At 46.8% G+C, this 21,488-nt stretch overlaps 1 protein-coding gene and 1 long non-coding RNA gene across 2 annotated transcripts in view; both read right to left on the reverse strand.

Moving 5' to 3' along the window:
- The window catches only part of LOC102570902 (NACHT, LRR and PYD domains-containing protein 3), a 49,517-nt gene extending 43,111 nt beyond the window's left edge, over window positions 1-6,406 (reverse strand). Inside the window, 2 exon segments of the mRNA XM_059721330.1 lie at window positions 3,640-3,681; window positions 4,760-6,406. Of these exon segments, the coding sequence (XP_059577313.1) occupies window positions 3,640-3,681; window positions 4,760-5,051 (334 nt within the window). The 5' untranslated portion in view covers window positions 5,052-6,406.
- Window positions 6,407-8,425: 2,019 nt separating this feature from the next.
- The window catches only part of LOC109282621 (uncharacterized), a 40,654-nt gene continuing 27,591 nt past the window's right edge, over window positions 8,426-21,488 (reverse strand). The window contains exon 5 of the long non-coding RNA XR_009459978.1: window positions 8,426-17,114. This is a non-coding gene — a long non-coding RNA (uncharacterized LOC109282621). The remainder of the gene's footprint in view (window positions 17,115-21,488) is intronic.

Genomic DNA, 21,488 nt, shown 5'->3' on the forward strand with positions numbered 1-21,488 from the left:
AGGTACTCGTGCCAACAGTTCCTCTTGCAAGAAGGAAGTGTCAGAATCAGAGTACTCCTGGGTTAGCAAAGCCACAAGCTCGGTTTCCCTATGTTCCGGTACCTCAAGGTAAACACCATCTGGGCTACAATAAATCACGCATCCCAGTTTACACAGCAAGTCCTTACCAAGAAGGTTGACAGGTGCACAGGGGCTAAGAAGAAAGGCATGATTTTCAGACAAAGGGCCAATAGAGATGGAGACAGGTTCAGAGACGGGATGTGGGATAGGTTGTCCGCCTATACCGACAGCATTTACAGTTTCAGGAGAATAAGGTAGAAAAGGAAACTCAGCAGCCTTTAGCGTGGAGCGGGACGCTCCGGTGTTGACAAGACAGGAGACAGGTTTACCAGAAATAAGGCATTCAACAAACGGACCAGATTGGTCAGTAGCAAGCAAAGGAGCAATGATGTCACTGTCCCTCAGGCTGTCCTATTCAACACTGGGAAAATTGACAGGAAGTGGAGGTGGGGGCTGGGGTCTGGGTCCTTGGCCGGGGCGGTTGGGGCATTCTGATTTCCAATGTCCTTCTTGCTTGCAATAATGACATTGGTTCCCATAGCCTGGGTTTTGTGGGCTCAAGGATCTATCTCTTCCCCTGAATCTACCCGGGCCTCCCCTTCCCCGTCCTCGTCCCCTTCCTCTACCTGGACCCTGCAACTGAGAAATCTGTAAGGCCATTAACTTAAACTCGGCACTGTCTTTAGACCGTTCCAATTTGTTATGAAAATGGTTAGCCGCAGCAAGGACTTCGGTCAAATCTTTAGTTTCCCAGCCAATAATTACTGTTTGAATTTTCTCAGCAATTTTAGGGTTAAGTCCCTGGACGAATGCTGCCACTATTGCTTGTTTAGCATTTCCGACTGGGTTATCCATTCCTGAGTATCGTTCAAATGCCTGTTTGAGGCGTTCTAAATAGTCACTGGGGTGTTCATTTTTGTTTTGTTTACAGGTATTTATTTTGGTCCAGTCTGCCTTTTTTGGGCAAATTGTGAGAACTGCCTGAACCAAAGCATTTCTCTTGTCAATAAAGTCTTGGCCAATCCCTGGGTTTTGATCTGGCCAAGTACAGGCAGCGTACAGACGTAGCATAGTCTCCTTGGGCAAAATGGATCGCATGAGCTGATTAATGTCAGCCCATGTTGGATTATAACAATTTATAACAGTCTGCAATTCTTCCTGAAATTTTTCTGGGTCTTCCCTGATTTTTGGGAACTTTTGAGTTAAATTGTAGAGATCACCTGGAGTCCAGGGTGCATGCACAGTTACTATATTTTGTCCATCGTTGCCAATGCCTGGCATTTGTCTTAGGGGGTAAACTTGTGCAGTTCGGGATCTCAGATTGATGGGAGATCTTTCCATGCCTATTCCCATTCTTCTAAATACACCTGTGGTGGGTTGTGACCCAGGAGTAAATTGCCACACTGGTGATGATTGAGTGGCAGATATGGTGGATGAGTCCGGACTATTAAGCTCCGTGGATGGATTTACTGAAGGAGCTTCAGCTAATGGGTCACTAGCCTGGGCTGCAGCCTGATGTTGAACCGGTTGTTGCTGATGTGGGAGTCCCAGGAGAGCGGGGTTCGAACAAAGGTCAAGGATATCCTCTGCTGGCTCCGGTGGTGGGGGCGCCCCAGGCAATGCTGGATACATTGGAGCGGTGGCCAGCGTGTAATTTGGGGGAGCAGCCAATTTCTCCCGAACAGCTTTTAACTGCTGTTTTAATTTTTCTTGAGAGTCTTTTAGGCTCCTAGTTTGAGATTCTGTCCGCCTTTTGGACATTTCATCATACCAATAAAAGAACGCGTCCCACTGGTTTTGTGGTGTTTTGGATCCACGGGACTCTAACGCCCCTCTCAAGTGCACTATTTTATCCTGATCAAATGTTCCTTCCTGTGGAAAATGTTTCACAGGATCATCCCTAGTATACCAGTTCCACTTATCCAGGTACTTGCAAGTCTCGGGAGAATAGTGTGTGTACATAAAGTACGCCGGAGTCCCCTTAGGGGGGACAGGAACCTGTTTAGACTGACTTGTTCCCATTTTCAGTCACACAGGGAGACGTAGGAGAGGCTTATTTAGGATGTCCGGGCCGCTCAGTGCCTTGCCCCGCAGTTTTTCACTGCCCAGACAAAAGGCTTCTGACCCGACACCGGCTCATAAAATGGAAATGGGGAGGGAAACACTAGAGGGATCCTTTCACTCCTGCTTTCGGCAGAAGCTACTGGGACGAGGGGTTTGGAAAAGACAAAATCACTCAGACGCCCTGTCCACTGGGTCACGAGGTTCCAGTTGGGTCCCCTTGCTTTCAAAACTGCCCTGTCAGGCAGAATTGGGGCGGCTGAACCCAACCGTAGTCTCAGTCCTGGTCAGTGGCTCATATTTCTAAATACACACACACATTCATTCAATAAGCCCTGTCCACTGGGTCACGAGGTTCCAGTTGGGCCCCCTTGCTTTCAAAACTGCCCTGTCAGGCAGAATTGGGGCGGCTGAGCCCAACCGTAGTCTCAGTCCTGGTCAGTGGCTCATATTTCTAAATACACACACACATGCACATTTATTCAGTCAGCCAGACCTCCTACCCCACACCGCCTTAGTTAATTAACTACAAGCCCGATGTGCTGTTGGATGAAGGTGCCTCAAACAGTTTCTCCCTAAAACGTACGTTACCAGACACAAAATGGGATCCTTTACCAGACAGAAAATTTTAGCCGGCAGTAAGGTTCAGACTGACCTGTTTTAACAAGGTTCAGATCCAGTTACCACGGCCAAGTTGGGAGCCTACAGGCAGTCCTCCTCCGAAACCCCAATAGAGATTTTGAATTAGGTCTCTTACCTCTCAAGTTTGGCGCCTCAGGGTTCGGGGGGGGGTAGCCTGCGGTCCTCCTTCCTCAGCCTGTGTTCTGGATCCGAGTCACGGCACCAGGAATTGTCGTGGAAACACACACAGAGTACTTTTGGGTCAGGTCAGCAGAAGCTTTTATTCAAAAGAAACTACAGCTGTAGGGGGAGTTCCAAAGTGACATGGATTTCCCAAGCACTTGGAAGGGGTCCCCCCCCAAGAGCAAAATCAGGAGGCTTATATACTTTTTAACAGTCGCTTACAACTCACGTGATCATATAGTGAAATTAGCATGAAAAGCGGCTATAATATTACTTCATTATTTCTTTGCTGTTATCAGGATGGGAATTATGGGGGAGATAGGGTTAGTTCACAAACCTCCTTCTTGCACCTGGAAATCTACTTTGTACATACTTTTTTTTTTTTTTTTCTACCTTCAAGGCCGCGGTGAGCGAAGCATTTGCAGAAGAGTTACAAAGAACAAACACTTGCCCTTATCTGTTCTACTGTACCGAGCCAGCAATTCTACACAAAGCGGTTATGTCATCTTATAACTAAAATAATCAAAGTTTAAGGCATATATTTTTTCTGATTCCACACAGGTGAACAGATTGCTGATCGAAGAAGAGTCACAGGTGTAATAGCAAAGATCTTACTGATGTAACTCTCTGCTTTCCTGCTTACTCACTTCTGTGTTATTTTGACAAGTATTCTGCTGGAGCAAGCCCCCTGTGTCTGAGTACCTTCCCACCTACCTTTTACTGGCATCTTGGGTGTTTTCTCATTCTGCTCCAGCTCTGAAAGGGAAATCACATTAAAACACCATTGTTAGAGTTTACAGTGCATTTACGTTATGTGTAAAGCCACCTAGGGACTGACTTGTATTTTGGAGTTAAAGAGGCAATCACTGAAGAGGAGAGCAGGCTGGGAATGAATGAAAATGGCTTCTGTTGGAGAATGTTAATTTACCAGTCTGAAACTTTCTACATAGATTCGTGTGCATGTTTTGAGAGGGAAGATTTCTCAGGTCCAGGAGGCAGTCTTTGGTTACAACCAGGAAATAGAGTTTGGTTAAAGCCAGAAAGACAGACACCCCAGAAAGGCCAGTAGCCCATGTTTCAGGTGCTCCCCTATGACCTGGGAGACAAAATGAAGTTCCTGTTCTGGCAGATTCAGAGCAACCGTCCCCCAGGGGAGCACACTGAGCCTCTGTCATAAGGACATGCCAAGAGAAGGAAGGGACTGACAGAAGATGGGTCTGTCCTATTTAAATGTGTTTGGCATCATTCCTGAGAGGAAAAAAGGCTTGTGAAATGCGAATACTAATTCCTATCCAGCCCAGTGCAAAGGACACTGCTGTCAGCTGTCATCAGAAGAGTTTTCAGTTTGGGGAGTGTGAGAAAGATCTGTGCTTGAGGCCAACCTCTGCCCGCTTCTGTTCGTGACTCGTGCACTTTGCAAAATGAAGTGGCTCCAACCTCAGTGGAACAGAGGGAGATCCTGTCTGAGTGCAGCCAAAGAGAAACTTTTGTGTGGGGTGTGTTCAAGAAACAGTAAATAGGATTGAGAGTGGGATAACGACCTTAAGTCCCAACAAACTAGTTAATATATTAATTGTATTATCATAATAGTAATAGGCAATGTGTATTATACAGGAATAGACATTTACATCAACTAATGTATAGTTGAGCAAGAATGTACTGCATAAACTAGCTGCATCCATTGCCAAGTATCAGTTAGGGGAATAAAATACCCTCTGACACACCCAGAAACCAAACACGATTGATATCACTGATTATTGTTTGTCTTCTGGTAAGCGAGTGAACAGACTCCTGGTGAAAGAATCACGGATGTTCAATTCAATACGCTTCTTACCTTCCTTCCCTTCTCTTAGTTTGGCAGCAGCATCTCTGAGATTGATCAGAGTGAAGACTTCTATACTCACATCAACTGCATCATCTCCAGCATAGAATTGTATAAGGAGGTTCGTAGTATCTATCCTGTCAGCGTTTTCCAGATGCCCTTGGGGAATTTTATCTTTCCTTTTATCTTTCCCTTTAAAGTCAATGTGTAATAATTTGTCTTTAAACCTTTTGAAGTTTTCCTGGGTGAGATCATCGAGGGCATGCAAGAGCAAGTCGCTTATTTGGCTGCTTTGGTTTTCCATTATTTCCATCAGCAAACAAAACTAAACTGCAATGGAACATCCAAAGTGAGTATGTAATACAGTATAAAATATTTTGCCTTTTATAGAGGGAATGAAGTGTCACCTAGAAGTAAAATAATTCCTTCTCATCCACCCCACTCACAAGCAGGTGAATCAAGTGTCTCTCAACAACTTGACCATCAGGATGCATCGCTGGTATATTCTCAGTCAGACACATTTGACTGCAGCCAGCCTCTTGTATGATCAGGGCAATATTATTTTTGCTCTTTACTCATGCTGATTACACTGAGACAGGCAATGACAGTCCATGTTTTACTCAAGGTGAGCAAGCCCATGAAATCCAGCCATAACAGATTAAACCAAGTTTTGGGGAACAATTTGCTAATCCCATTTTTCAAAAAAACCAAAACCCTTGATACATTACCATTCCCAGATTACTCTCCACTTTAGCACAGTGGATTAAGTGTACGGTCCCATGCATAAGCATTTGCGCCTTTCTGCCCTCTTACTGCAGTGCTCACTATAACAGAGCTGGGGGCTTCTGTTAGTTTAAGAAGAAAACTGCAGCTAGAGAGGCCAGGCAATGGCAAAACCCTGGTGCCCAGACAGGGGAGAGTCCCATCCAGGTAAAGGAGTTGCACCCACTGTCAGCCAGGAGATCCCTACCTAGGGTGAGCTGGCTGCAAGGGAATAGGCAGCTGGAGATGTGCAGCTACCACTGCTTACTGTAAGCCTGGCATCCCGCAACAAGTCAGGGTCAGAAGTCTCTCACCTGGATCCCAGGCTTTTGTCTTCTTCTATTACAGAAGCACCAGTGTCCTGCCCAAGTCTACAACATAGCCTCTGCCTCTGGGACACCTCCCCTCCCATTGGGAGCTGGCCAGCTGTGGTCTGGATGCATCAAGGCTCCTGCTGCTTTGGCTTCTGTTTCAGAAATGTCTCGTCCTCTGAACACAATCTTTATGGCCTATCTCCTTCCTCCCTGAGCAGTGGTCAGTTGCCCAAATTTCAAAATGAGCATTCCCTGGGCATCACAGGAAGTCCAATTTCACCATTAATCTCATCATAATCCTCTACGTTTATGGATGAATGATTATCAAGTCTGTCCAGTGTCTGAAAAGACAGACAGCAAATAACAAACGTTTAGCACTAAATAAAAACTGTTCCCATGCACCTTGCTATACAAGTCTTACAATGATGAACTAGGTTTAAACTTAGTGGGTGTGTCTACACATTCATTAAATGTGCAGCGGTGCCTTTTTAATGAAGCCACTGCACAGTGGCCTAATAATACAGTGCAGTAGCATATTAGCACTGTTTGTGCTGTGATAAAGGTGGCCATCATAGAGGACAGTCCGGTTGTCCTCTATTGATACAAAACCAGATGCCTTTATGTCCTCTATTATTCTCTAAAAGAGAAAAATACAGGACATAAAGGCATTTGGTTTTGTATCAATAGAGGACAGAGCAACAGAAAACCGGAATGTCCTCTATGATGGCCACTCTAGCTGTGATGTGCTACTGCACAGTATTATCAGGCTACTGCACAGTTAGCATTTCATGTAGACATGCCCAGTGTCCATTTAATACTAATACCTATAGCAACTGCAATTTTGATGACACAAATCACTGTAGGCACTGATAATGCCAGGCCCTGCATCAGCAAAGACATGGATGGGGCTCAGACGAATGCTTACCTATGCATACACAGATTCCTTTCCAAGACTGTGGCTTGCTAGCTGTGGCTGCCTGAAGTCCAGAGGGACTTCAGAATGAGAGCAGAGGAACCCAGGATTGTACAGAGACTTCAAAATGCCAGCAGTGGAACCCAGATTGTTCACCCACCCCAAATCAAGTGCCCAGCTAATTAGGACAGGAGATTTGGAAGGTGAATGTAAAATAAAGGCTCTACATAGCATTATAAGTAGAGGTGAAAAAGCACCATTACCTCTAAAAATGAATGCACATTATACAAATGAAAAGGCAAAGAAGGTGGTTTGACAAGCCAAAGACAAATGGTGAAAAAGCTTAGAGAAGAGCAGGAAGTGCTCTTGGTAAAGTACTCATCTAACCACTGTCCACAAATGCTGCTCTTACACTCATCATGTGGAGGTCAGGGGAAATCTTTCTACTCCATGGGAGTTTGTAATATTCAGGTTTTTACATTCCCAGATCAACATTTTCCAAAACGAGTAAACATTGGTAGTACTTTAGTTCTTGGGTACCTACACGGAGATGTCCTAAAGAGGTCTAATTTCCAGAAACGGGGTTTTTTCTACACTTTTAAAAGGAGCTTCAGGTGGGCTTGCAAAATTGCTAGTCACTTTGGAGAATCTTACCCTAAAGATCTTGGGAATCTTACCCAGTTTATATAAGTAAATGGCAAAACTTGTCAGGAGGAAAAATGTGGCTATAAATGCAACTGGGCAAACCACTAAAGAAAGGAATGAATCAAAACCTCTTCCTTCTGCTAAAGTAAATTGCAATCAGGTGTTATTCCAAAAGCGGTCCACTATCGTGTATATAAGTGAGACATTGCTGCAGCTTTCTGGAGACAGATTAAGGAAAACTTCCAATTCACAATGTGATCGCATTGTTCAACGCTTGCCAAACTTGGACATACATGCTAGATATCATCTCTGAAACCTTTGAATGCAATAATATCGAGATATTACTGGATCATCCTGCAAAAGGGCAATGTGCACATGCAGTGAAAGCCAAGGCCTGTTCACGAAGATGAAAAGTTCACCATAGCAAATAAGCCTGTTTGAAGAATAGACATAGCAACACATTTTTCCTCAGCTTCATGCCAGTAAAAGACCAGGCCTCCTGAAATGATAAGCTCATACAGAGTCACAGAAAGAAAAGGCCAGAAGGGACCTCGAGAGATCATTTAGTTCAATCCCCTGCTTAAACCAGGAGGCAGAGTGTGATAGATGGCAGCACTGTGCATAGAGAAATATGTTGTGAATTGCAGAGTGGCAAATGGGACCTTTACAGCAGTTATCAGCAGGTATCCCTTTGATGGCTGGGGCCATGTCTTCTCATGCCCAAACCTCACTTATTTACTTAAAATAAAAGGAAACTGTACAGTTTTCAAATGTCTCGGGAAAGCAGCTGCCAAAAATAAACAGGCCTGAATCAGTGGCCTGCCAGGGTCAAGTTCTTTGAAACAGCATCTTTAGTATTTCCTATTCTTTCTAGAAAATCAAGTTTGTCTGGCAAAGCCTTTCTCCTTTTAGATGTCAGCAGCATAGGAATGTTTACCTTACTCTGTAATGCAAGAAATTGTTTTGATGACCAAAACACTTCATTTTAAACACTTGCTAATGTTAAACTTCACCAAGTCGCAGAACAGAACCCAAGCCCTCCAATTCTTTTAAGATCCTGGTCACATTTATTAGGTCAAAAACAAGAACAGGAAGCTTTAGGGTAGATGAAGTAGAAGCAGCAAAACCAAACATTACACCAAAATCCTGAACACAGAAACCATCAGTGCCAGCTCCAGTGCATGGAATAAAAGCTTAGCATTGTATTCAATCACACGAACATGTTCAGGTAACACCCACTATGCAGGATGAACAGGTACGTGTACAAGTCAGGGGAGTTGAGGCTTCCAGAGTCTTATTGACAGAAGTGCAGTGAATAGCATTTATAGCTCATTACCTGCGAGTCCACAGAGTGCCCTGACTTCCATGGACTTTGACTCAGTATTGAACTAGATAAATAAAAGGGAGGGAATAAAAGAGTGCTTATGCTGTAGAAAGAGTGCTTTTGGGGCCCTGTTGCACATTAATTTTAGATGGCTGCTGGAGCTCTTAACTCCTGGAGTGTCCATATACTAACAACTGAAATTATTTTTAAGCGTGCTTTAGGCAGCTGAAGGTTACACCACTTGAGGACAGGTTTATCTCCAATTCATGATACCCAGCTCGTGTTCCATTATGTGTGGCCACTCCCCACAGATGAGGTGCCCAAGTTGCAGTCCACCAGCATCCCAGGATGCAATGTCCCCTTCTCCACCCTCTTCTTCTGTGTGTACAAACATTGTATCCCCTGAACTCTACTGCCAAGGGGCTGTATTGGCACCAAGTCAGCTCCCCCTCCTGCTCCCAAAGGTGTGACCTTCCCACCTCCAGGGTTGCAACCCCATGCAAGCAGTCTGCACAGCACATGCCAGTTAGCCAAGAGTGGGGTCTGGCAGGGTATAGGGGGAACAAGGTAGGAGGCCAGATTGAGTCCCTATGAGCTGGGGCTTCCCTTCCAGGGTAGGGCCAAAAGCAATCCCAAATGTGCCTTCCCTCACTACTACCACATCCTTGGCACCTTGGGAAACACAAGAAGCTACCCCACCCCACAATCCAAGTTTATTAAAACATGGGACCTTCTTTACTTTATTTTCTCTTCAGTTTTTTATTTATTTTTGTACTACTATTTATTTTATTTTTCAGTGGCTGACTTTTTTAATTTCACCACCCTTCCCCCACCCCCATTTCCTTTCCCGCTCCCATAGTATTACGCACCCCATCCCATCAACTCTGTGCTTCCAAAGTTCATGTTCCTACCCCCACTCCATCTCTCACACACCCCAACCTAGAGCAGGGATAGAAACCTGTCCTGGCCCACCAGCTCTGCAGTGGCAACTCACCACTGTAGCTTCTAGTCAGGCCCCTGCTCACCAGCTGTCTAGTGCCAAGTCACAGCTGTCCAGGCAAGGGACAGTCAGAGAGAGTTTTTAGGCTCAGGGCCTTGTTACATGTTACACTGTGATCTGCACAAGTGTTGATCTCCAAGGTGAATGTGAGCCGCCAATGCCAGACCGCAGCCAGCAAGGCCAGTCATACCTTGTCATGCATACAAAGATGCATCTCAAGCCAGTCCAGAGAGGTGATACTCCCCCTCTATGCGACTTTGGTCAGGCCACAGTTGGAGTACTGCATCCAGTACTGGGCACTGCACTTCAAGAGGGATGTGGCCAGCCTGGAGAGGGTTCAGAGGAGGGCTACCCGCTTGGTGAGAGAACAGCAGGACAGGCCCTATGAGGAGAGACTGAGGGACCTGAACCTGTTCAGCCTCAGCAAGAGGAGGCTGAGGGGGGACCCGGTGGCTGCCTACAAACTCATCAGGGAGATCAACAGCAAATAGGCAGAGCCCTTTTCTCCCCAGCACCACCTGGGGTCACGAGGAACAATGGTAATAAGCTGATGGAGAATAGGTTTAGGTTAGAGATCAGAAGGCAGTATTTTACAGTTAGGGTGGCCAAAATCTGGAACCAACTTCCCAGGGAAGTGGTCCTCGTCCCTACCTTGGGCAAATTCAAGAGGAGGTTGGATGATCACCTGTCTGGGCTCTTGTGAACCCAGCATTCATTCCTGCCTGTGGCAGGGGGTCAGGCTAGATGATCTGTTCAGGTCCCTCCTGACCCTAGCTACTATTAAACGATGAAACTATGATCGGCTTAGTGCTCGCTTGCAGTTACACTTTCAATTTGAGCAGCGCACCTGTGTGGAGGGGCCACACCTTAATGGAACAAGAGCTGGTTTATGTGCATCAAGAGATAAGCCTGCCCTGGAGTGCCATATATTTAAGTCACATAATAAGCGTTTTAAGCCACTTAAAGGTGTTAATGTGAAGACAATCTAGGGGTTAGGAGCTCCAGGAGCCACCCAAAATAAACACATAACAAGGCCCTAAAAGGTGCCAATGCTCCAAGCTTGAGAAAGCACTAGCACCAATCAACATTTGAGCAGCATAAAGTGCAATGTGTAACAAGGCCCTTGCCCTTCACTTCATATTAGAGACCCCAGCAAATATGTTCAAAAGCTGAATGTTTCCTAAGTCAAAGAGAAAAACACCCCTGAAGACGGCCCTCCTCCCTTACACCAAGAGATCACACTGTTCACTGAGCACATATCTTCTTCGGAGTGCACAAGCAACTCTGGCTTTCTTTTTTTAACCCAACTGGCTGCAACATGAGAAAGATTAATAACTGTATCATGCCCTTTGGACTCACATGGAGGATGAAGACAGCTTGTTCTAAGAAAATTTGCCTAAACTTCTTTCATGCTAAAATCCTATAGCACTAGTCACTCCACTATAACCACAGCAGAGAGTAATTTCACTTTTAATATCCAGGTTCTGTATTTTCTTTGTCTTCAAAAGCACAGGGGTTGATTTAGCATTTTTTCCTTTCCTAGTCAAATATATTCTTGAACTATAATTAAGATTAACTGTAATTAAGATGCAAAGTGTAATTTGGATCTCATTAAGCTCAAAAGAGAAGCCTACTCCAGTTGGAAAACGGGAGGCATCACCAAAGAGGACTACTCAGCACTCACCCACACCTATAGGGAGAGGTTCAGAAAAGCCAAGGCACAAACTGAACTCAGGCTAACTACAGGGATCAAGGACAACAAAAAGTCCTTCTTCAGATATGTGTGAAGTTGAAAATTGAATAAAGATAGCATTGGACCCCTGCAAGGTCAAACTGGGCGGCTGACATCCGACGCCCAAGAAAAGGCCAATCTCCTAAATGACCTTTTCACATTGGTTTTTCACACTCCCAAGGGGATCACACTATCAGAAAGGACACAAACCAGCCTGGGAGTGGGTGGCGGGCCCAACATTGATGTGTATCAGGTGAGGAACATTCACAAGTCAGCTGGCCCAGACAGAATGCACCCAAGAGTCTTGAAGGACCTGGCAGACATCATTGCATCCCCCTTGGCAAAGATATTCAAAAACCCATGGTGCTCGGGAGAGGTCCTGGAAGACTGGGAAAGAGCCAAAGTGGTCCCTATCTTCAACAAAGGGAGAAGGGATGACCCGGGGAATTATAGACCAATCAGACTGACATCCATCCCTGCAAAATCCTGGAGAAAATTGCCAAGGGATCCATCAACACCAGAGTAACAGAAGGCAAGTTTCTGAAGGCCAGCCAACACAGCTTTGTGACTGGCAGGTCTTGCCTGACCAACCTCATCTCCTTCTGTGACCAGGTGACACGAGCCCGGGACAAGGGAGATGGTGTAGATGTCACATATCTGGATTTCAAGAAAACCTTTGACATACTTCCCCACGATGTCCTCATGGCTAAGCTGGGGAATTGTGGCCTTGATCATCTTATGGTTCAATGGCTAGATAACCGGCTACGGAGTCAAACCCAAAGAGTACTAGTTGACTGGAGCAAATAAACGTGGTGCAGGGTGACCAGTGGAGTCCCTCAGGGCTCAGTACTTGGGCTGGTACTCTTTAACATCTTCATTAATGATCTGGAGTCATGAGTCAGATGCAAACTTGCAAAGTTCATGGATGACACCAATTTATGGGTGAGGGCAGTCACACCGCAGGACAGGCTGGGGATACAGGCTGACTTGGACATGTTCTCTAGGTGGGCAGACCAAAACTGGACGGCCTTCAATGTTGAGAAGTGTAAGGTGCTGCACCTCGGTAGGAAGCACCCTCAACATACTTACAAGCTCAGCAGTGCTACGCTCACTAGCACCATGACTGAAAGAGACTTGGGGGTCCTGATTGACCACAAGATTAATATGAGTCACCAATGCAATGATGTGGCTGGCAAAGCAAAATAAACTCTGGCGTGCATCTACCAATGCATCGCAAGCAAAACCAGGGATGTCATCCTCCCACTTTACTTGGCCTTGGTGAGCCCGCAGCTGGAGTACTGTATCCAGTTTTGGGCCCCCCTACTTCAGGAGGGATGTGGAGAAGCTTGAGAGAGTCCAGAGGTGAGTGACTCATATGATCCAAGGCCTGGAGGGTGATCCATACAAGGAGAGGCTGAGGGACTTGGGACTTCAGTCTGGAAAAGAGAAGGCTCAGGGGGACTTGGTAGCAGCTTACAATTATATAATAGGGGTACATCAGGACTTGGGAGAACAGCTATTCACCAAAGCTCCCCAAGGGATAACAAGATAGATGTTTCTTTTGTCCATGCCCTGAACTGTAAAATAATGTAACAAACACCTTTTAATACCTGACGCAGGAGGTAAACGGTCCCACTAGGGGGAATGCCTTACTGGACCTGGTATTGGAAATGGGAGATGATATGGTAGGGGACTTACAGATTGGTAGTCACCTGGGGGACAGTGATCACCAAATAATAGAATTCACCATAAGACGTCGAGTGGGTAAGGTAACTAGTAGGGTGAAAGTGCTAGACTTTAGGAAAGCTGATTTCAATGAACTCAGGCGATTAGTCAAGGATGCACTGCAGAGTAGGAGTTTTGAAGAGATGGGAGCCTAGGAAGGGTTGCTGTGCCTTAATGAAATGATCCTTCGGGCACAGAGGGAGATGATCCCTATGCGAGGAAAAAGTGGGAAAGGGTCCAGGAGGCTTCCTTGGCTGACCAGAGAAATCCAGGGCAGCCTGTGGACTAAAAGGGGAGCATATAAAAAATGGAAACGGGGAGAGATTACCAAAGAGGAGTATACCTCCTCTGCTCGCACTTGTAGAGAGGCAGTTAGACGGGCCAAAGCTACCATGGAGCTGAGGATGGCATCCCAAGTAAAGGATAACAAAAAATTGTTTTTTAGATATATAGGGAGTAAAAGGAAGGCCCAGGGTGGAATAGGACCCCTACGACATGGGCAGAAGCAATTGGTGACGGACAGGGGGACAAGGCTGAACTCCTCAACGAGTTCTTTGCCTCAGTGTTCCTAAGTGAGGGGCAGGACAAGGCTCTCACTGGGATTGTAGAGAGGCAGCAACAAGGCACCAGACTGCCATGCGTAGACCCTGAGATGGTGCAGAGTCACTTGGAAGAACTGGATGCCTTTAAGTTGGCAGGCCCGGATGAGCTCCATCCAAGGGTACTGAAGGCACTGGCTAACGTCATTGCGCAGCCACTGGTGGTAATATTTGAACAATCGTGGCACATGGGCCAGGTCCCGGAGGACTGGAAAAGGGCCAGTGTGGTCCCCATTTTCAAGAAGGGGAGGAAGGAGGACCCAGGCAACTATAGGCCAGTCAGTCTCACCTCCATCCTTGGCAAAGTCTTCGAAAAAATTATCAAGGCTCACATTTGCGAGAGCCTGGCAGGAGAAATTATGCTGAGGGGAAACCAGCACGGGTTCGTAGCAGGTAGATCGTGCCTGACTAATCTAGTCTCTTTTTATGACCAGGTTACAAAACGCTTGGACGCAGGAGTAGGGGTTGATGTCATATACTTAGACTTCAGGAAGGCCTTCGATACGGTATCCCACCCCATACTGGTAAACAAGTTAAGAGGCTGTGACTTGGATGACTACACAGTCCGGTGGGTGGCGAATTGGCTAGAGGGTCGCACCCAGAGAGTCGTAGCAGATGGGTCAGCATCGACCTGGAAGGGTGTGGGCAGTGGGGTCCGGCAGAGCTTGGTCCTTGGATCGATACTCTTCAATATCTTCATCAGCGACTTGGACAAGGGAGTGAAGTGTACTCTGTCCAAGTTTGTGGACAAAACTGTGGGGTGAAGTGGACTCGCCGGAGGGCAGGGAACAACTACAAGCAGACCTGGACAGGTTGGACATATGGGCAGAAAACAAAAGAATGCAATTCAACAAGGAGAAATGCAAAGTGCTGCACCTAGGGAAGAAAAATGTCCAGCATAACTACTGCCTAGGAAATGACCTGCTGGATGGCACGGAAGTGGAAAGGGATCTTGGAGTGCTGGTGGACTCCAAGATGAACATGAGTCGTCAGTGTGACGAAGCCATCAGAAAAGCTAATGGCACTTTATTGTGCATCAGCAGATGCATGATGAACAGAACCAAGGAGGTGATACTTCCCCTCTATCGGGCGCTGGTCAGACTGCAGTTGGAATACTGCGTGCAGTTTTGGGTGCCACACTTCAAGAGGAATGTGGAGAACCTGGAGAGGGTCCAGAGAAGGGCCACTCGTATGGTCAAGGGCTTGCAGGCCAAGCCCTATGAGGAGAGACTGGGGCACCTGGACCTCTTCAGCCTCCGCAAGAGAAGGTTGAGAGGCGACCTTGTGGCTGCCTATAAGTTCATCACGGGGGCACAGAAGGGAATTGGTGAGGTTTTATTCACCAAGGCGCCCCCGGGGGTTACAAGAAATAATGGCCACAAGCTAGCAGAGAGCAGATTTAGACTAGACATTTGAAGAACTTCTTCACAGTTCGAGTGGCCAAGGTCTGGAATGGGCTCCCAAGGGAGGTGGTGCTCTCCCCTACCCTGGGGGTCTTCAAGGGGAGGTTAGATAGGCATCTAGCTGGGGTCATCTAGACCCAGCACTCTTTCCTGCCTATGCAGGGGGTTGGACTCGATGATCTATTGAGGTCCCTTCCGACCCTAGCATCTATGAATCTATGAAACATCAGCTCTTTCCTCACCGAACTGTACCACATCACATGCACCACCCACACACCTTGTATATCCTATTTAATTAGTTCAACATTCTCCCCTTTTGCCTCCCCTGGACAAAAATACCCCAGCAGTAACATGCTGTCTCTTACCTCATGGGCACACACAATATAAGATGAATAGCTGTCGTGACAAGGCAGACACAAAACTTTCTTGCCTCTCTCCCTCTCTCTTCCACCAGATACCAGTAATTTGGACAAAATAATTTTCACCAGGATGACTGTAGGTATTATAGGGCTTACTACCACTGCTGAGAGCTTGTTTACCTACAGGCAGCAACAGGATGGACCTCAACCTCAGATCACCCGGTCTGCCAGGAAACTGATCTTATTTTTTCTCACCTGCCTGTGGCCATCACTGGTGGCTGTGTGGCAGGATTTCTGCCTTCCATGTGGGAGAGCTAAGGTCAAGTCCCAGCTGGGTTGAAGTGGGGTGAGTGAAGTGACAGGGAGACACTCATATTTTTGCTAGACATCAGGAGGTACTATTTCACAGTCAGGGCAGCCAGGATCTGGAACCAGCTTCCAAGGGAAGTGGTGCTGGCTCCTACCTTAGGGGTCTTTAAAAGGAAGCTTGATAATTACCTAGCTGGGGTCATATGAGCTTAAACTTACTGGGGGTCAGATGAGCCTAGTATTCATTCCTGCCCAGGGCAGGGGGTCAGACTTGATGATCTGCTCAGGTTCCTTCCGACCCTACACCTGTGCACCTATGCTGATGCTTTGTTAATAGGAAGCAATACCTCGAGGTTATCCTTCAGGTCTCGATGTCTGTCTTGTTCTGTGGGGGTCCAATCTCCCCTTTACCCCACCCTAGCCAATCCAGATGAAATTCAAAGTTTCTCTCCAGCCTGATTGCTAATGCTCAGCCCTCTGCCACCTGCCACCTTTCTCTGACACACACCCCGTCCAGGGGATGGCCTTAGCCTCAGCTCAAATACTCCTGAAACACAACTGTTCTCAGTCTCTCTTTGGATTCAGTCCATATCCCCTTCACCTGGGGATCTCTCTCTCATACCCAAAAAACCCCCAGCAAAGCCAGTCAATCGAATTGTTGCTCAGCACAGATCCGTGCAAGTCTACTGGTGAGCATATATAGTCCCAGTAGGATCTCTCTCCCAAGCACAGCACAGCCCCACCAGGGAGGCTGTAACATGAGAAAAGCAGTCTTCCTTGCTTCCCTCCCGGACCCTCAGCCGCTACTCTGCTTCAGGACTGATCAGAATCCTTGTGTAGGCAAGCCTCCTCTGCATGCCTCCTTCTTTTGGTCACTCCCACAGCGTTTCTCCAGCAGGGTCAGCAATACCTGCTTGCAGGACCTCTCAGCCACTCCTCTCAGCAGTTTCCAGGGAATCGACCCGCTCTTTCCCTCTTGGGGGCCAGAAATACCTGCTGGCAGCTTCCCTCCTCCAATCCTGAGTGAGAGGCTGCCCTGGAAGTGTTGCTGTGACTGCTTCTTCTCCGCTCTAGTCTTCAGCTGCAGCCTCCCCATTTGCTCAGCTGCAGGCCCTGTTTACTTTCACTTTCCACCTCTGTCACTGCCGGCTGCTCTTCCTCCCTCAGTCTCCACTGCCCGGCACGTAAGGCACCCTGGGCGCTGTTTACCCTCTCACTCCTTCACATTCCCACTGAAGAAAAATTCCTTTCTGTCACAAGTTTCTCCATCATCTCTATGATCCTGATAAGAAAAAAAGAGAAAGAATCAGGATCTTGTAGTTCTGATCCTTGTTTCCCTTATGTGTGGCAAGCGGGAAACACGAAGATCTCCATCACAGGCCACTCAGCCAATCGCTCTACCAGTTTCAGTCAAACTCCACTCCAGCTTCCTCCTGTTGGCACTGGATTTATGATCCAGATAACTTATTCCATGTGGACCCAAACCCTCAGACCAACCACAACCTTTTCCATTCAATTGCAGGCAAATTTTATTGATGCACAGTGATAGCAGATAAGAATAATGCAAACAATTCTACATATACCAGTCAGTCCTAGAGCTGTCATCAGAGTCAAGGTACGCCTGGCCAGTACGCGAGCTTCACCCTGAGGTTCATCTTGAATGTCAGTAGCCTGCCCAGTGGGGTGGATGAGACAAGCTAGTGGTATGCCCTCTGGCTATGGTGCCGTGTCACTTTGAAAGCCCTTCTTTTGTATTCTTTTCCCCTCCTGATGACTCTTCATCCATAGGCATCACTGATGCGTCTTTCTGTGGTTGTCATACTGTCTACAGTCTGTCCTGTCAGCATATTCCTTTGTGTCGCAGAGCACTTAGGAGCCCTGCTCCTTTTAAGTTGGGAAACTGGGAGGGAAAGAGCTTGAGCAGTGAGTGGGGAGCCCCCAGCTGCTGGTTACTAGGGCAACCAGAGTGAGCTAGTGGTCCACACCTACCAGCACTCAGCTGACTGGAAGGGGCGGGGCCTGGCTCACATATAAACCCCAGGGCTGAGGCCAGGATGTAGTTCCCTGCTCACAGCCAAGGGGGAGAGAGCTCTGCCTGAGCAAGTAAAGGGGAGAGACCTAACTGCAGGTACAGCCTCTGATACTGGTGAAGGATGGAGCACCCCTGGTGTGGCTTGAATGATGTTATAGCCGGTTGGCTTGAATTTATGTTAAAGCCCAGGGGCTTGTGTTTTGTTTGCTGTTTAAGACCATCGGTGCCTTGGGTGAGGCTATTAGAGGATGGAGGAGGCCTCATAGGGGACCCACGGCAGTGTGGGGAACCCGGCACCAAGGAGGGCGCAGCATTTGGTGGTGCACCGACCGCGGCGCCAGGGAGGGCACAGCATTTTGCAGGGCTGTAGACAGCCCAGGCACCGGGGAAGTGTGGAGCGAGACAGGGCTGCAGAAAGCCCGAGTGACAGTGGAGGCACAGAGCAAGACAGGGCTGTGGAAAGCCCAGGCACTAGGGAGGCGCAGTGTGAGACAAGGCTGCGGAGAGCCCAAGGAGGACCAGGGGCCCAAATTGTAACAAGTCCCAGATCAAACAACGTCAGTTCCATCTGTGAGGTTTGGGGCGTGGTAAAGGGGTGGTTGGAGCCACGCATAGCCCATAAGGCTAGGGTGCCCCAAAACACCCATTGCAGAATGGGACCCACAAGGGGTCCAGGAGCCCACGGGGCAGCAAAACCATGTCCAAGATGATGTAAAGGCAGCCTCCCTATTATATATTTACCATCAAAGACATGGCGGTTGAGAATTGAGGGTGCCCATTGGGCCAATTTGGCATGGTAAGGGGGCCTTGGGGAGATCACGGCCATCCTGCAGAACCCTGTCCCGTGACACTGTTTCACAAGCCCATCACATGCACACATCTTAATTTGGTCTTAACTGGTGTCCTAATTTGGTCTGTCCCCCCAAACTGGAAAGCCCAAGGGCTCGCAGTTGGGCGCTGTGACCTGGTGCCAGCTTATCTCATGTTATAGAACAATGTGGTACATGGCTTCAGTTTCCCAGCCTCTATGTCTGTCCTTATCTGCCTTGAAGGCTGTGAAACTGTATGACAACCAAGCTTTTAGAAATCAATTAGTCTTTGCTGTTGCCCTGGACCATTGTTTTAATACATATATACCTCACCTATAAGCCAATTCCCAAAAGCAAACCTCTAAAAACCATTTTCTAGCCATCACCCTCCATCTGTTCCCTCTCACATTAAGACACAGCTGCTCAGATTGCTATAACCTGATACTGTGATACCCTGGCACACAACTGCCAAGCATATTGCTCAAAACCAACAAAAGCACCATCAGCTACCACCTGTGATGCTGGGGAACAGGTGGTTTCAGGGCCTAACTACTGCAAGGGTTGTTAAAATAAACTCAAGAGATCCAAAGAAGAGGGCCATGCCTTGCAGTACAGAGATAGGCAAAATCCCACATAGTGGGTAGTTCTACATGTTCATTAATATGCCATAGTTACTGCACATTAAGTTTAGAATTTGTTAGCATTTATACACATACCTGACTCTGCTCTGATGTGCTGGAAATCTAGTGCATTGGAGCAGATTTGATTAATGGAGTCTGCAGAGCATGTGAGTTGATGCTCCTGACGCTGCGTCACATCCATTTGTATAAATGGGGAAATGCACGTCAGCACACAGAAAATGATGGTGTTGTTTTTAAACTAAAACACCTTTGATGGGTTTTAGTTCAAAAGACCACCGCTGCCATTTTCTCAATGCTGATGTGCATTGTGCCATTTGTACAAATGCACTCGTCACAGCACCAGGAACTTTTAAAAGTACCCGGTGCTGTGTCAGATGCATGTGTAAAAATGCCCTTTAGTACCAAGTACTAAATTCATGTGCAGCAACAAGCACTACTGTGCAGTAGCACTGGTGCAAGCCTTTTAAGTGATGCTAATGTGAAGTAGACTAATACTACTGAGCATTAGAGTATTAGCACAGCTTTTGCTGTGATGCAGTAGCACACAATATAATTAATCTACTGCACATTCAGCATCTCATGTAGATGTGCTTAGTCTGTACCAATCTGACCCTGGGTTAAAACTCCTTCCTAATCCCAAATGTGGTGATCTGTCTGAGCAGAAGGACATGACCTTCTAACCTGCAACTTCTGTTTCTGAATTCCAGCACTAGAACTGGCATGTCCCAGTCAAAATCCCTAGGCTTGGCTGTAGATGAGATCCAATGCTTCTGAGGAAGGCAAAAAGAAAGTCCCAAACAAACTAACAAACAATGCCCCTGCCCCCATGCCCCCAAACCCAACACCCCTCTTTCTAGATCTTTATCTAGAGCTTTGTCTCAGCTCAAAGAAGTTGAGGAGAATATGCTGCATGAAGTAAAAGGTTTTGCTGATTTTTTCATGTTCTCAGAACTGCTTGGTGACTATATTTGTCTTACTGCTGCAGTAAAAGGTGTGTTTGATCACCGGGTGAAATGCTAGCAGAAATGAAAGATGCTCAGGAGACTTTACAGAAAAAGCATGGATCAGAAGTCAAAACTGTTATTGTCAAGTACTTAGAATCATTAGTGCAAACACAACAGCAGTTGCTAAAATACTGGTAGTGCACTTGATAGCTGTGTTGGTCTGAGACAAAAAGACATACAAAAAACTAGAACTCTTGGTTCCAAAATGATACCTTTTATTAGACCAACTGGAAAATGGCAAGAAAACTGAACTTTTCTGCAAGCTTTCGGGATCAAAGTCCCTTCCGCAGGCTCTGGGAAAAGTGTAGATGGTACAAGATAGTAAAAAGCCCCCACAGGTAGGAAATAAACTTCATTTTTGCGCAGAGGGAGCTAAAGATGGAAAGCTGTCATTCTGGGTTCATGAGAGTGTGTGAGCTATGTTGAGTAGCTCTTTGATGTGTTGATCAGGTAGAATTCCTTCCCTGGAGGTGTCAGATGGCAGGCAGGGGGGTAAAAAACTTCCTTGTTGTTTGGCAGTGAAGTTTAAAATCTACCTGATCAACACCCTGTTCAATGTACAGTCCCTCAGGACAAACTGTTGTCCTACCTGGGCTCTGTCTTAAACTGAAGTGACGCAATTTGTGTAGATGCTATTTATATAGCTTTTTAGTAAGTGAACCTCAGTTGGATATGATGGGTCTTCCAGGGTCATTCTCTTTGCAGATCTTTGGAAGCATATAAACAATGTTCCTAGGGTAGGAGAATGAGGGATTAGTAGAAGTAGCTTCTCCTGAAGGTGGTGTGAAATGTTCTATATTTTCCTGTTCCAGAGTGAATACTGGTGTGGTGTCCTCCCCAAGTTCTTTATAGCAGTTTGTCACCTATAAGTGCTATAGGGCTTATGGCCCTTACTAGATGACATCTTCTGTTTTATAGAAGACCAGAAGAAGATAAAGTGCTGCTCGATCTGGTACTGGCAACTGGGGATGACCTGATTACAGAGATCTAGTGATCGATGGGAAGCTGGGGGACAGTGACCACGAGCTGATCACTTTCACCATCCACCATAAAGCTGGCAAGTCAGTCAGCAACACTGAAGTCCTTGACTTCAGGAAAGCCGACTTTGACTAGGTCAGGAGGCTTGTCAGTGATGCCCTAAGAGACCACAACCCCAGGGGGAGGGGAGTC

This window comes from Alligator mississippiensis, chromosome 2, assembly GCF_030867095.1.
Source record: "Alligator mississippiensis isolate rAllMis1 chromosome 2, rAllMis1, whole genome shotgun sequence".
Classification (NCBI taxonomy): Eukaryota; Metazoa; Chordata; order Crocodylia; family Alligatoridae; genus Alligator; species Alligator mississippiensis.